Source organism: Musca vetustissima, unplaced genomic scaffold, assembly GCF_032173495.1.
Source record: "Musca vetustissima isolate MV318-11 ecotype Yass unplaced genomic scaffold, APGP_CSIRO_Mvet_v1 utg8532, whole genome shotgun sequence".
Classification (NCBI taxonomy): domain Eukaryota; kingdom Metazoa; phylum Arthropoda; class Insecta; order Diptera; family Muscidae; genus Musca; species Musca vetustissima.
This window is the reverse complement of record NW_026886332.1, coordinates 52,242-69,338: the sequence shown is the minus strand read 5'-3', so window position 1 is coordinate 69,338 and position 17,097 is coordinate 52,242. Positions and strand designations below refer to the sequence as shown.

At 33.1% G+C, this 17,097-nt stretch overlaps 1 protein-coding gene across 1 annotated transcript in view; it reads left to right on the top strand.

Moving 5' to 3' along the window:
* Nucleotides 1-1,017: 1,017 nt before the first annotated feature.
* LOC133333839 (transmembrane protein 134-like) overlaps nucleotides 1,018-17,097 on the top strand; it is a 67,493-nt gene continuing 51,413 nt past the window's right edge. The window contains exon 1 of the mRNA XM_061542151.1: nucleotides 1,018-1,208. Within this exon, the coding sequence (XP_061398135.1) occupies nucleotides 1,021-1,208 (188 nt within the window). The 5' untranslated portion in view covers nucleotides 1,018-1,020. The remainder of the gene's footprint in view (nucleotides 1,209-17,097) is intronic.

Here is a 17,097-nt window from a genome sequence, read left to right as displayed (position 1 = left end):
AAATAACTCCATAATTGAAGATTTGGAGTCGATAGAAAACGGAGAATTCAGTTTCGGAAAAAGCTGTTGCAAATATTTTGCAGTGAATTAATTATTTATATAAAAAAAAACCATATAAATCTCTCAAATATATTTCGGTTTAGGTTTTTTGGCAAAGAATTCGAAATAAAAATCAATTGAAAATAGTTTTCGGTGAAACACAACAACCTCCTAGTGCAATATAAATAAATCAAATTACAATTTCTCAATCAATCCAACATTTTGTTATTGAAATTTGTTGCAGCTTGTTCTTGTTGAATTGTGACCCCAAAATAAATCAACATCGACAGAAAAAATAATGTACAAGAAGAAAAACATACAAAATTATTGTGTGAAGTAAAATTTTTAACACGAATCACTGAACAAAACAAAAACGAAAAACACAAACGTTGTCTCATTTTCATGTATCCGTGTTTTGGTGGTTACTTCTGTGCTGCTGCTGCTAATGTTGTTATTTTTGTTGTTGCTGCTACAGGCAGAATAGTGTGGTGGTAGTGTTATGTTGTTGTAGAGCAGCAACTTTATGTTGTTGTTTTGTTTTCTTTCTATTTTATGTCGTTTTATTCCTTAACGACGAGAAAAGAAGAAAACAAAATAAAAGAAGAACACAAACAAGAAGAAGAATAGCATTCAACATTTGTTAACAACAACAAAAAATACGAAAACAGAGTCAAACCGACAGCGCAATAACAACACATAAACAAGAAAAACTATAAATAAAAGAAAGGCAGAAAGAAAAACACAAAGAGAAAGTATTGTATAGTGTACTTCGTTCACTCACGCACTCTTACACGCACATAGAACGTTACGCTCTCTGCAGCATTAACGAACCACAACGGATACGCAACCTTCTAACACCCACTACAGCTACTACACAGCGTAGACGTTACAACCGACCCTTGAAACTGCCACCAACACCACCGCCACCCAATCATCTATCTCTAACAATAACAACAACAAACACTACACCAACCGTACACAATGCATAATAGCAACGGTAATTTCTCCGTTGGCCGTCAGAATAAGGAGAAACGTTTTTCCATTCATGATGCCTTCGAAGAAGAGACCGATGAGGCTATACGGGTGTACGGATCCACAGTTATATCGACACCAATGCGTTCCAAGCAACGTTCAACCGATGATGTATCCATACGCATCCAAGATCCAAAGTAAGTACAAAAAAATACAATGCAGACAATATTTCTTCGGAAAGGTGACGGAGAGGTTTCACTGAAGGTAGTCAATATTAGACATTAAAAATGCGTTCGATCAGACAGTAATTTGTAAAAACTTTAACCATGAAGGGGGGAATTTTTATATTGTCTGCCCACAGGGTTATTTCTTCTGAGTAAAATGGGACGGTAACTCTATATAAGCTCATATATAGAAATGAGGCTGGAACTTTGTCAATACAGCGAAGAAATTTAATCAATTCTATACACTTTGGACATGGCATAATTATAATTATGCCATTATTATGCCGAATTTCTTCTAAAAATAGACAAGTGAAAAAGCGGTAAGTTCGGCCGGGCCGAACTTTGGATACCCTCCACCATAGATATACTGACAGGTACTACAAAATGAAAATATAGGGAACATACCAAAAAGTGGACCTATACTGACATTTCTAAAACCAGATTATATAAATCATATTAAAAATTTCTGAAATTTTTAGTACTCGCAGCCTTATGGCTAATTGTTAACACGGTGAAAATCGAAATATTGGCTCTAGACCTTATGTTTCTTTGGACCAAATCTGTTTCAGAAAATTTAGATTTCATCCAAACTTTGCCCATCTTTTTATTTCTTCCAAATTTAGTTCAAATTCAAAGATGGGGAATATCGGTCCACTCCTTCTGGAACCTCAACACAGGGGCTTGGTCTAAATGCGGCTATAGTTCATTATCGAACCTAACGTTTTAATTTTTTATCTCGCTTTCCTTCGCAGGTGAAATGACTACAACAGAGTCTTAGAACCAAACTCAAATCAGATAACTATTTTAACATAAAAAGGGGGTTATATGGGGATTACCCCAAAAAGGGGGCGAATATTAATAATTTTTGTAGGAAGATTTGTTACCATATACCAGTAAAAAATACCAAATTGCAGTAAATTCGGATTAAAAATGCGTTTAAGAACCCCAAAATACCGAAAATTGGGGCTATCCAAAAAATGGACCTATATTCACAATTATTTGCGGATAGGTTAGGTACCTATTAAGAACTCAAAATACTAAATTACAGCCAATTCGATGGGAAAACGCGATCAATACCACCAACATACTGAAAATTAGGAGTTACCGTTATATGGGGGCTACCAGAAAAAGTGGACCTATATTTATATTTTTTGTGGATACATTTACTACCCAATAGGAACCCAATGTACCGAATTTCAGTGAATTCGGTCAAAAAACGCGCTCAGGAACTCCAAAATACCGAAAATTGCGGGGTACACTTATATGGGAGCTATACCTAAACGTGGACCTATATATCCCATCTTCGAACTTGACCTGCCTGCAGATAAAAGACGACTCTATGCAAAATTTTGGCGATCTGTCTCAATTCGTTTAGAGTCTAGAGTGATTACAACAGCAGACTGACATGGCTAAATCGTCATTGAATTATTTCGGAAATGATTATTTCGATGAGTTATAAGCGGAAATGCAAAATTAATATACCCTCCATACTATGGTGGAGGGTATAAGAAAATAAAAAGTACTTTAAGGGGGTTGAAGCATTATATCAGGAGCTTAACTACTAAAAACGATAAGATATTTTTGAAATTTTTCCATAGGTAGGTATTTTTATAAACATTTTTTCTTGGGGACGTACCCGGTTACCCGGTTATTTGACGCAGAAGTTCGGGTACGGGTACCCGGTTCTACGGATGGGTATAATTTTAAAGCTTATAAAAATACCGTTTGGGAGACACAGTTAAAAAATGGGTTTTGGACCCCGATTTTATGAAAAATCCTAAAAGACGAACTTGGTCCATTATGGTCCCTATAGACCAATCCTGACTTAGACTACAATTTGCCCTTTCCAAAATTGTGAATCAAATGGCCTTAGTATCCTACAAAATCAAGGAAATTCTTTATACGCTACAGATTCTCCTTTTATATATAATAGTATTTTGGGTGGCAGGTCTTTGGCCGGGGATTGAAGACCTTCTCCTATGGACAGACACCAACACCGGCTACGCGACGGAATCTCCTTTTAATCAGATTTTTTTTTTTTTTTTTTTTTTTTTTTGAAGTAAAAATCTGATCGCTTTTACTAAAACAACTAAAGTTTTTCCATATGCGTCGAATGGTGGACCTATGATGAAAAATGTCTGCAAACATTTTTCCACCATACAAGCACATAAATCAATTAAAAATCTGAAAATTGGTCGGCTATATCGAATCATGTATCAGAATTATAAATTGTCAGCTTTGAAAGATGTTGCCCTCTCAGTAAATTCAAAAACAAATAACAGACACTAGGACTGGCAAAATTCGAATAGACCCTACCGCCTATAAAAGCTTAACCCATTCGAAAGCTATAACGAATTTATTACGATTGTTTTAGATAGATTATCATTAGAGCATGTATATAATTTAGAGTCCTACATCTAGATTTGATCCGTATAGACTAATTTAAAACAAAAAACCTCACGATAGTTCAATTTTTTAATGAATTACAAAGCTGTCTTTGGATGGGTACTAATGTACCACGGTTATTGATCTACGTATAATTTTTTGGTTATTGACCGTAGGGTTAAACAAATTGGATAGATCCATGTTTATTCATACACAGACACATTTTAACAATGTCTAATTCTCCAACTGAAATGACAATATTTAGGTATATTGACTCTCAGTGAGTATGGAATCTGTCACCCAGCAACATACATTGAGGTTTTGATATATCCTAACGAAGTATTCTTTAGGTATTAATATACAGAAGATATCATAATGGGGTATCTTATGTCTTTAGTTAACTTATAGAAATATTCTACAAAAAATCCTATTTCCTGGGAGAACGAAATCGGAAAATTTTGTTGAGAAAATGTTAGACATCAAAGGTCCATTATTTCTCTAAAAAAATTTAAGTTTTTCTTAACAAAAAAAAATCTCGGAGCAAAATGGGTCGGTTTTTTTTTATGACCTACATACGAATTTATTTGTGACGAATTTTTAAGTCGCGTATTGTATCTCAATGTGTCCATACGGAACAGACACTATTAGCGTATTTAATTTTTTTTATGGTCGAATATTAGCTTTATCCCGTTTTCGTTGAGGTCTTCTGTCCCCTAAGTTTGTCTGTTTCATATTTATTTTTATCTTGTATTTTAATCAGTTGTTTTTTTCTTTCGTTTTAATTATGCGATAATCTATCTACAATGACCATGACTCATTCGATAATTATTTGTTTTTTATTAGCTTTAGAATTTATTTAGTAATTGTTTTTCTATGTTAACTTCATGCGTTTGCGGATTTTTTATATTCTTAATGAGCTCCGAATCGATTCAGTATAACCTTTCTAAAATTAATAAAGTGGTAAAAATAATAAAGTGTTAAATTTGAAAACTTTTGTAATGACACCTCAGTCACTAAAAATTATATTTAAAATATACCCTATGAGTTGATGGTATATTTTAAAAAATGCATAACGTCTTTCCCCCAATCTTTCTAATTTTCTTTATCGTTTTTTTTAATTTTCTTTATCGTTGTTTTGTGTTAATTATTCATATTTGTTCATAGGAATCTATTGTTTCTATCGCACAATCTATTATCCGACTTATGCGTCTAGAAATGCATTCATCTGGGCGCCGGATATAAAACATTTAGACAGCGAGGAGAGGATATGCGCCCACCGAGTCGTATGATAATTACTAAGCATTTTTCAAAGGCATATGCATTTTTAATCAGTTGTCATAGTTCTATTGAAGTTCAGGCATCTGCATATATCATCTATGTATGTCATGTAAAGAAATTCTACTGCGAGGAAGTAGAAAGTGTGTCAAATGACTGACTGTAAGTACACATACTTTTTAGTTTTCAGATTTCGACAAACGTTTATCGTCACATTTATGTTTTTACATAAGCTTTTGTTTTCTTTTATGTAATTCTTCTTTTTTCAGGAGATGTATTTTTTTAAATGTTTTGTTCAAAAATTAGACATATTTTTTATAAGGACAAGGATCATGCAAAAATTATTTCTACAACACTCCCCCTCAGATAGTCACCTTTTTTGAAAATATTCTTCAAACATTATAGGAATTACCCTCAACTGATATTTGTTTCATACGCGCTCATATTAATCTTTAGGAAATAATTTAAAACAAGTGAAAAAAGCGGCCGGGCCGAACTTTGGGTACCCTCCACCATAGGTATACTGACAGATACTTAAAATGAAAATATAGGGAAAATACCAAAAACGGAACCTATACCGATAATACTACAAACCGAATTTATGTAAACCATTATGTACATCAAATAAAAATTTCAGCAATTTTTAATGGGGATTTTGCCTAAAATCCCAAAGCGTGGACTGATACTAATAAAGCATGGTAGAGTAAAAAATCCCCAAACTACTGCAATTTAGATTGCAAAGTTATATGAGGCTATGCCTAAAGGGGGACCAATATTGATTACATTGTGTTGGAATTAGCGAATATTTGGGGTTATTATTATGTGAGGACTATGCCTAATTAATGTCAGATATATGTCAATTTTGAACCCAATATTTTTGTTATATATCTCAATTCTTCCCTTCAGGAATTATCGTTATATTGAGGTGACATATATTGAGTGACCTCATTATACATGAAATACATATTTCAGAAATGTTTATGGATATTTTTCCTAAAAACCCCAAAATGTGGACCGATATTGACGACGTATGGTAGGATGGAACATCCCCAAAATACCGAAATTTAGAGGTTACAATTATATATGGCCTTCGCCACAGGTTTTATATAGTTCATACCAGAGACCTGCGCCGATCGGCTCACAGCCGGCTGAACCGAGCCGCCGATAAAATTCAAAAGTCGCCGCCGCCGAAATTTTGTTCGGCTTCAATCGGCTTAAATACAGCCGCCGTTTCATTTTCGTTATAACAAAAATGTGCAAATATACTGTTTTTATAATTAATATAATTATTTAATTATTATAATTAAAAACCAGTGAGCGGAGCAGTATAGTCGGACGGGGCCGACCATATGATACCCTACACAACTTCCTCGAAAATCTAACTTTCTGTGGTTCTATATTTTGATCTTGGGCAATATTTGCACTCTCTTGACCTCTACAGTGGGTTGTGTTCAATTGTGTCCTATAGATCGACTCGAAAAAAACACAAAAAATTTTGTTTTCGGTCCACTTTATCCCAATGTTATTATCTGATCATCACCAAAAATTATGGGCGTTGTACTTGACCATATCTGGATCCTCATGGAAAATTTCAAAGCGATCAGCGCTATATTTCCGCCCTCTAGTGTGATAATGGGTTACTGAATAATATCTGAGTGCGTAAGCACCTGTATATATTTACGTGTAACTCCCACATCCAAGTACATACGGCAACGTAATTGATACCAATTTGAAGGCCAACCAATCCTCATGGATATGTTGTAAACTTCTTGGGTCTATGTCATTCAGGGGTAAATATATACGCTATAGAATACAAATTTTGTAATTTTTGGGTCCATATTGACCGATCTTTGTCAAAACAGACATGCTTATTCCTTAGCCCGATGTTCGGGCCATAGTTGCGACTTCTGGAGCGAACAGAAAACCGGACAAAAATTAAGTATTTGGTCCATTTCATCCCCTAAATATTACCGATCTTTACCAAAAACAATAGGGGTCTTCATTGGCCAGAACCCATCATACGTGCCAAATTTCGTGAAGATTGGTCCATAACTGTGGCCTGTATCGTGTTTACAAATTATAATGGAAGACGGACGGACACACATGTCTAGATCGACTCATCTAGTCGAGATATGACGATCGGTATACTTAAAGGTGGATCTAGAACCAATATTTCGCGGCATTACAAACTCTTTGGGCTGCACAAAGCTATAATACCCTGACAACATAGTTGTGAAGGGTATAATTGTATAACAAAATTTTTATTTTTGCAATATGGTAATATTGGAACGCTATTTTTGTTTTTGGCAAATAGGCAACTCTTTAAAGTGTGCGTTTGTTTTTTATGTTAAAAGCAAATAAACAAAAATAAAAATAATAAACAAAAAATTACAAATTATGTCCAAAAAAAATAATATTTTAAATGAAACTAATTCAGAATCCTATGACGACATAGCTGTGTTTACTGAAATTGATAACGACATAAATGAGTATGAAAAAATATTGAGCAGAAAAAGTCAAATTAAAGAAAAAAGTACAATTGCTTTCAAAAAATCCTCAGGAGGATCAGTGGTTTGGGACCATTTTGGTCAATTGGTAATTGGAAACAAACCTGTTCTTACAAAGTTCCAACTTTGCAAAGTTTGCTTTGAGGAGACTCCCATGCGACTAAAAGGGTTATTTCTTGGAAATTATAAATTAATTAGGAACCGTTGTTTTAGGAGAATTACCAATTAGATTAGATTTTCAGGGTTATATTAGATCTTCAGGGTCGTAAGTACCCCACAATCAACACCAATATTGTATTCTATGAAAAAATAAGTGACAGCAAAGAAGATCTAATTTTCAAAAACGAAACAATTTTATGCCTTGACATCGGCTCACAGCAGGCTTTAAGCCGCCGCCGACATTTTTAACACAAGCCGCCGCCGCCGACATATTTGCTCGGCGCAGGTCTCTGGTTCATACTCGAACTTCACGTTCTAATTTTTTTCTCTATATCCTCCGCAGGTAAAATGATTACAACAAAGTCATAGAACCCAATACAAAACGCGGAAAAATCGGATAACTATTTTTAATAAAAAAAAGGGGGTTATATGGGAACTACCCCTAAAAGAAGGATGCGAATATTTATCATTTTTGGGAGGGAGGTAATATACCCTTCATACTATGGTGGAGGGTATAAAATAGCTTTATAGTGATGCCAAGCAGACAATTAAAAAAACCTATATATTGTCGATTATTCGTTAAGGACCTGAATATGTTTTCTATAGAAAAATCCCTTCTGTGTTAAAGTCTGTTTAAGAACTGTTAACTACTTTTCAAAGATTATTAATAAGATCTTAGTATATTTTGCAAACAAATTATTTTAAATTCTTATCAACGTATCCAAGATAAACTCAAACACAGCGAAATCAAAAGTGGGCTACTTCTATGCGCTGTAGCGTAATTAAAAATAGCCCCACTCTTGAACTACTACAATGAAAATTCAATAGCAAATGATAAAAAATGTGGTTCGGCCGGTACATCCATTGTTTAGAGTAAAAATAGATTATTTAAAAACAACAACAACGAAGAACGACAAAATACAAATATAGCAACGCTCTGCAATATCAACAACAAAAGCGATACTACCGTCAATGTAAATAAACAATCTGTGTTAGGTAGAACGTAACGAGGTAACTACAACAACAACAACACCAACAACAAGTTCATTAATTGTTTATGGATCGGAGTGCGACCGATGAAGGTGTTTGTTTGAACGGACGTCCGTTCAGCTGTGCGTCCAAAGGTGGTGCACCTTTATTTATGTTTACATTTTGTTGTTGTTTTTTGTTTTTGTTTGAATTGTACAAATGATAAACCACAACCAAACAAATGGAAATAAGTGAAACGTCAATGGCTGCCTCACCTGCACAGGCTAATGGCCAAATAACTACGAACCCCAAACAAACAAATATTCTATAGCTAAAACAAAATATAATCTGGACTAAGCTTTATCTTTTGAATAATACGCACGTTCCAATTTTAGGGGAGGAGGGTTAGGAAACGCCGGTAGTCCACTATGACACTAATGCTCGACGAATAGCTGATGTTTACCCCTTTTGTTTTAAATATTTTCTAAGAAGTGTCAACATCTTAGAAAATATTATACTGGGTATTGTGTGTGTGTGTTTGCCCCTTTCTTTGGGTCTATACTAAAATACTTCTGTCGGTGCTAATGGCTTGTTGATATTCCTATGGCTTCTGCTCTAATAAGCATTGGCAATTTAGATTTTGTCAGGTTTGTTCTGACATATATAATCATCTGCTGTCACAATTATTTAAAGCCATTTCCCTTTTATATTTTCGATTTTCTTTAATATAAAGATAAAAATATTTGTTCGTTATATAGGCCCAATTATGAAGCTATAGCGTGATCTATAAGCTAATGGGATTAGAATAAAAAAAGTGTTTGTTGTCAAACGTTATCTTCGTTGTATAGGGAAATAAATGTGACAGTTGTGATATTATTACAATAAATAATATTTTTATATCATTTCAATGTGGATATTTATTTAAATTTTTAAGGATTATCATAGTTATTTGAGCAAAAAGTTTGCGAACATGAGAACGATTTAAAAAATATATATTTTTTCGAAGGCTTCAATTTGTTAAGGAATATCAGTAAGCTTGAATATTTAAAGTATATTTCTTAAATAGTTCTTAGGTTAATTTTTTAAGTATTTTTAAGTATTTTATTTGTTCAAGCATGGATATATTTTAAAATCAGCCTCATTTTTATACCCTACACAACTATATTGTCAGGGTATTATTGCTTTGTGCAGCGCCAAGAGTTTTTAACGCCGCGAAATATTGGTCTTAGACCCAACTTCAAGTATACCCATAGTCATATCTTGGCTAGCTGAGTGGATCTAGACATGTGTGTCCGTCCGTCGGTCCTTCAGAAACACGATACAAGCCACAGTTATGGACCAATCTTCACGAAATTTTGCATGTAGGATGAGTTCGGCCAAATGAAGACCACTATTGTTTTTGGTAAAGATCGTTTAATATTTAGGGGATGAAATGGACCAAATACATAATTTCTGTCGGTTTTTCTGGTCGCTACAGATGCCGCAATTATGACCCAAACATCTCGAATTTTTACATGGAGACTGGGATTGGACCAAAGAATAAGCGTGCCTATTTTGCTAAAGATAGGTCAATATTTAGAGGGTCAAATGGACCCTGACTTTTGTGTGAACAATGACAAAATTTTATTTTTTGAAGGATATTTTTTCAAGGACTATCTGAACAATAAGCATAGGTTTTTAAAGGATATTTCTGAACAATAAGCGTCGATTTTTAAAGGATATTTTTTCAAGGACTATCTGAGCAATAAGCGTGGATTTTTCAAAGTTTTTTTTCAAGGATAATCTGAGCATTAATTGGATTTTTTAAAATATATTGTTTAAGGACTATCTGAGCAATAAGCGCATTTTAAAGGATATTTTTTCTAGGACTAGCAATAAGCATGTATTTTTAAAGGATATTTTTTCAAGGACTATCAGGGCAGTAAGTGTGGATTGTTAAAGGATATTTTTTCAAGGACTATCTGAGCAATAATCGTGTATTTTTTAAAGAATATCCTTTTAAGGACTATCTGAGCAATAAGCGTGGATTTTTTAAAGGATATTTTTTCAAGGACTATCTGAGCAATAAGCGCGGATTTTTAAAGGATATTTTTTCAAGGACTATCTGAGCAATAAGCGTGGATTTTTAAAGGATATTTTTTCAAGGACTATCTAAGAATAAACGGGTATTTTTAAGGGAAATTTTTTCTAGGACAATCTGAGAAATAAACGTGGATTTTTTAAAGGATATTTTAAAAACATTAAGGTTATATTTTCACGGACTATCTAAGCAATATGCGTGGATTTTTTAAAGAATATTTTTCAAGGACTATCTGGACAATAAGCGCGGATTTTTAAAGGATACATTTGAAGGAATATCTAAACAATAAGCGTGGATTCTTTAAGGATATTTTTCAAAGACGATGTGAACAATAAGCGTGTATTTTTTAAGGTTACATTTTCAAGGAATATCTAAACAATAAGCGTGTATTTTTAAGGATATTTTTAAAGGACTATCTGAGCCATAAACGTGGATTTTTTAAAGGATATTTTTTCAAGGACTATCTGAGCTATAAACTTGGATTTTTTAAGATTTTTTTTCGAGGACGATCAGAGCAATACACTTGAATGTTTTAAGCATAGATTTTTAAAGGACTATCTGAACAATAAGCGTGGATTTTTAAAGGATATTTTTTCATCTGAACAATAAGCGTTGATTTTTAAAGGATATTTTTTCAAGGACTATCTGAGCAATAAGCGTGGATTTTTAAAGGATACTTTTTCAAGGACTATCTGGGCAATAAGCGTGGATTTTTTAAATGATTTTTTCAAGGTCAGTCTTATACAATAAGAGTTATTTTAATAAACATTTCTCAAAGAACTATGCATCTATAAGCGTGGATTTTTAAAGGATTTTTTCAAGGACTATCTGGACAATAAGCGTAGATTTTTTAAATGATTTTTTAAGGTCTATCTGAACTATAAGCGAGGATTTTAAAAAGATATTGTTTGAAGGACTATCTGAACAATAACCGTCGATTTTTAAAGGATATGTTTTCAAGGACTATTTTTTCATCTGAACAATAAACGTTGATTTTTAAAGGATAGTTTTAAAGGACTATTTTTATCTGAACAATAAACGTTGATTTTTAAAGGATATTTTTTAAGGACTATTTTTATCTGAACAATAAGCGATGATTTTTAATGGATATTTTTACAGTTACTCACGGAGTTTTGAGGCTGATTTTTAAAGAACATTTTTACAATTACTCACGGAGTTTTAAGCCTGACTTTTTTAGGAATATTTTTACAATTACTTTCTAAACTTTAAGCTTTATAAGAGTTTTGATTGATTTTCCCTATTTCAAAATGTTTTTCTATTGGAAAAAAATCTCTGTAATTCTTACAGATTTTGTCACCTTTGTTAATCTTTACAACAACAATATCAACATTGACCGCATTAAATTTCCTTTCAATTGTTTGTTTTTGTTGTGCATTTTTCATTGTTTGTAACCTCAACATACAGACACACACACACACACACTTTCAAACCCGCCGGACTTTGTTTCATATATATTATGAAGTATTGTTACGTTTATTTTTCTATTGTTTTTGTTGTTTTCATGCAAGAATATTGTCAGTCATGCTGACGACAATGTCAGTCAATGGCAAGCATAAACATGAATGACACATTCATGATACGCTTGAACAACACTTTAAAGTTCAATCACATTTAACACTTGGAGCTTCCATTGTCGGATGATGGTGCTTTTATGTACTACATACTAATTGTTGTGAATGTGTAATTATTTACGTTGTGTTTATTTCAATTTTATTATTTTATTTAGAATTTTTACTAATCTATCTACAAAAATCATGTGTTGAAAATTAAACTTTTCGAGTTTCCCCTCTATTTACTTTAAAATTGCTATTTCAAGGTTATCTCTGATAATTTCGTTACCTTTGGCATTTTCACTAAACCAAATTAGCATGTCACTTACTTACCACAAACGTTTGCCATCTCCACCCCTTACTGTGACCTGTGAAATATTGCAATTTCTTATTTGGTACGGCCATTGATCATTGCAATGACAGCTAATAAATTTCGCCATATCAGCAATTTTTTAATAATTAGAAAGAAAAAAAACGAAATAAAATTTTCTCTTCGGCAATAAAATACAATTTTAGTAATTGCTGATAAAAATCTATAGCTAATTTGATGAATGTAGACGCCAGATCTGTGAGATTAGTAATATATATTAAAAATAAAATAAATACACTAATTTCAAAATATTTCAATATATAATGAATCAAACCCTTATTTTTTTTTTACAAATAAAGGAAAAAATTAAAACATTGTTTTTGTATAGAAACATAACTCTCTATAACTGAGGAAAGAAATATACTCAATAACGGATTTTTATGGGATTTCATTAATAGAATTTTTTTTCTTAAATAATATTTTTTCAAGGACTATCTGAACAATATGCCTGGATTTTATAAAGAATGTTTTTACAAATAGTCTCTGAGCAATAAGGGTGGATATTTAAGGAATATTTTTCAAGGACTATCTAAGCAATAGGCGCGGATTTTTATAGAATATTTTTTTAAATGACCATCTGAGCAATAAGCGTAAATTTCATTACGAATATTTTTTTCAAGAACTATCTGAGTAATAAGCGTGGATTTTTTAAATAATATTTTTTTTTAACAATTTGGGCAATAAGCGTGGATTTTTTGAAAATATTTTTTCAAGGACTATCTGAGCAAAAAGATTGTTTTTTTTTAAATAATATTTTTTCAATGACTCTCAGAATAATAATGGTGTATTTTTATACCCTACACAACTATGTTGTCAGGTATTATAGCTTTGTGCATTGAAAACATTGGTCCTAGACCCACCTTTAAGTATACCGATCGTCATATCTCGACTAGCTGAGTCGATCTAGACATGTGTGTCCGTCCCTCCATTATATTATGTAAACACGATACAGGCTACAGTTATGGACCAATCTTCTCGAAATTTTGCATGTAGGATAGGTTCTGGCCAATGAAGACCCCTATTGTTTTTGGTCTATATCGGTTAATATCTAGGGGATGAAATGGACCAAATACTTAATTTTTATCGATTTTTCTGGTCGCTCTAGAGGCCGCAATTATGGTCCAAACATCGCGAATTTTTGCATGGAGAAGGGAATCGGGCCAAATAATAAGCTTGCCTCTTTTGATAAAGATCGGTCAATATTTAGCGGGTTAAATGGCCCATATTTTTGTGTGAAAAATGACAAAATTTTTATTCTATAGCGTATAGATTTACCCCTGAAGGACATAGACCCGAAAAGTTGTTGTTGATATATCCAAGGGCAGTGGTTGACCTTTAAATTGATACCGTATGTACTCAGATGTGGGAGTTACACTTAAATATTTACAGGTGCTTATGTATTCAGATATTATTTAGTAACCCTTTACCACACCAGAGGGCGGAAATATAGCGCTGATAGCTTTAAAATGTTCCATGAAGTTCCACTTATGGTCAAGGATAACGCCTACAATTTTCGGCGACGATCAGATAATTGTATTGTGATGAAGTGGACCGAAAACTTATTTTTTTTTGTATTTTTCGAGTCAATTTAAAGGCTACAATTATAAGCCGAGCATCACAATACAACCCATGGTGAAGGGAAACTGGACAAGTAATTAGGAGGGATGTACTGTGTATCAGTAAAATTCGGAAAATATGTCAGGGTAAGGAATAGGTTATGTTGACCTCTAATCGGGCAAGAAGGGGTAAATATCACGAAATACTGCCCAGGCTCGGAAAAAAATATCCGCATCCGTTAGAACGGTATCGTATAGTCGGCCCCGTCCGACTATACTGCTCCCTTCACTGGTTTAAGGGAACCCCCCCTGAATACCATGAATACCAATGCTTGTTAAGGTTTGTAACTTTGCACATATCGACGCCTCCGAACCATAGTATGCGAAGTCTGAAAAGTGAGTTTTTCAGTAGAAGCTTTCAAAGTATGGAAGTAGAAGCTTTCAAAGTATGGAAGTTTCTATAATCGCACGTGTCATGCTAAGTACATTTTTGCTTATAACTTTGGTTTGGATTGGCCGATGATTACCAAAATTTCAGTGAATTTAAATTAAGGACCGTAGTATCTAAAAACGTGAATAACTTTAAAACATGTTAAGTCGACTTAGCATACTATGGTTCGTAGGCGTCGATATATATTTGAAAATTTAAAAAAGAAGAAAAATAATTTACAAAAAATGTTTGTTGTTGTTTTTTGTGATTAAAGAAAAGTCCTTATTTTTTATGGCGGGCATGATAAATCCTCACTGGAACATCGGAATCCGAAAATTCCACCGGTTTTAGAAAGAGTACATGTCTTGCTCTCGTATAAACTAGGATTATTGACCTCGCACAACAATTAACAAAATGGTGGAACTTTGAAAAAAAAAATTTTTTTTGGGAAATCGCCTATTTTTGACCACAAACTAAGTTAAAAAAATAATTAAGATCTTCACCGATTGGCTTTATCCTAGTTCATACGAGAGCTATACACTCCCAGAGAAACGTGTCAAAATTTCGAACCGATTGAATATTAGTTTTTGATCGTGCCCGCCATTCACAAAAGAGAAAAACGCGTTTAAAGTTTCAGAAGCCCTTTAGCCGTCACTTGACGCTGACACAATTAATCGGCTATATCTTCAAGAGTTCTTGAGATTTTCTTTTGAAACTTTGTAGGGGCATTCTTGAATTAGTGTAGATTCGAATTAAATCAAAAAACAATTTTGACCCCAAGAATTGGGTGGGCCCCCTTAAAATAACATTTTTTCAATGACTCTCTGAACCATAATGGTGTATTTTTTAAATAATATGTTGTCAAAGGCTATCAGAGCAATAAGCGTGTATTTTTTTTTAAAAGAATATTTTTTTAAGGACTATCTAGCCAATAGTCTTGGATTTTTTAGAAATTATTCTCGTTAACTGAAGTTAAATTATTTCCTATAGCTAAAAATAGGCCGAGGATAGTTTTTTAATAATATTTTAGCGAGGACTATGTGAACATTAATCGTGGATTATGTTTATATATCTACAGAAAAATATGATTGGATTTTAGAAGTCAATTGATCATTTTTATAATTGATACTAATTGATAATTTTTTATATTTAAAAATGCAACTTAAATCACTGTTCATTTTATAAATTAATTCATTTTATACGAATTCACATCTTACAACATGTATGATCGCGTCCTGCGTTTTTTTCACAATTCTCTATAAATAATCATTAAGATTTATAATAAACATTTTTACATAAACCGACTTTCATAAAAATCACACGGAAACATTTTACTCCATTTTAAATTTATTCCACTGAAATACCTTAATTTAATTCGTAAAATTTCAATTGTTTATGGCCAGACGTTCCTTGTATTGTAGGTTGGCCCCATCCATAGTCATATATAATATTATGAAGGAAATACAAACAATGCCCTAGATTGTTGACTTTTTATTTTATTTGTTTTTGTTGTTGTTATTAAAACAGTTCACAATAAAAAAGTGTACTTAAGTTTAATAAACATTTTACATGATGACATGAGACATGGCATGCAGTGCCAGCAGTATAAGCCAACCAACCAGCTACTAGCTGCTCTTTGGTCGCTAAGTCAGGCAACAACAATTTTTGAGATCAATAATAAAGATGGGTAGCAAGTTCCATAATGATGTTTGCATGTGCAGATGAATGATTAACAAAATGCTTTTCATGCCAGTCCCAGTTCCATTCCATGGGTGTGGAGGCAAAAGGCAACCGGTTTTGGTTGTTGGCATAGTGCCTACTTGAATTTATTGAAGGACAACAGACGACGACAACTACGACCACATTAAATGTGCATGTATAGAATATGTTTGTTTGTATTTTTACTAAAGGGTTTTGTCAAGGTCATATGACAATGATTTTAAGGTTAACACATTGCCGGCATATAGGGTCAAGATTTTTAATATCATTATTACTAATTACTTGCAAAAGTGTAAAAATGGAATGTGTAGGTTTTCATTTAGATTTAAAAATTTTTCCTGTGACATGAGAATTTAATTTTTCTGACAAATACGGAAATTATTTATTTGGTGTATTATTGTCACTGTTTCATTTACCATTTTTGGTAGATTTGATATTTTAAATAAATTTCCAATTAAATAATAACAAAAACTCCAAAAGAAACTTAACAAATTTGCTGAAATAAAATCCCACGCTTAAACACCAAAATTGTATACATGATTTCACAGAAGCCACTACTATCGATAACACTTTTTTTTTGTTATCGAAGCTAAAACAAATATTCGTAATTACATGTTGTTTGTTTCTAATTGCTTGTTTAAAAAAAAATAGAGCGAAACAAAATTTATACAATTAAGGGCGCTTGAGAACCATGAGATACAAAATTCGCAACAGAAACAATGCAATGTGGCTGTGGCGGTGGCGGTGGCGGTCGAGGTGGCGGTGGAGGCGGGTGTGGGAGCAGCAACAAACTAAGTGCGGCCCAACAATTGCAGCCAATTGGAGCAAAATGTTCATTTGT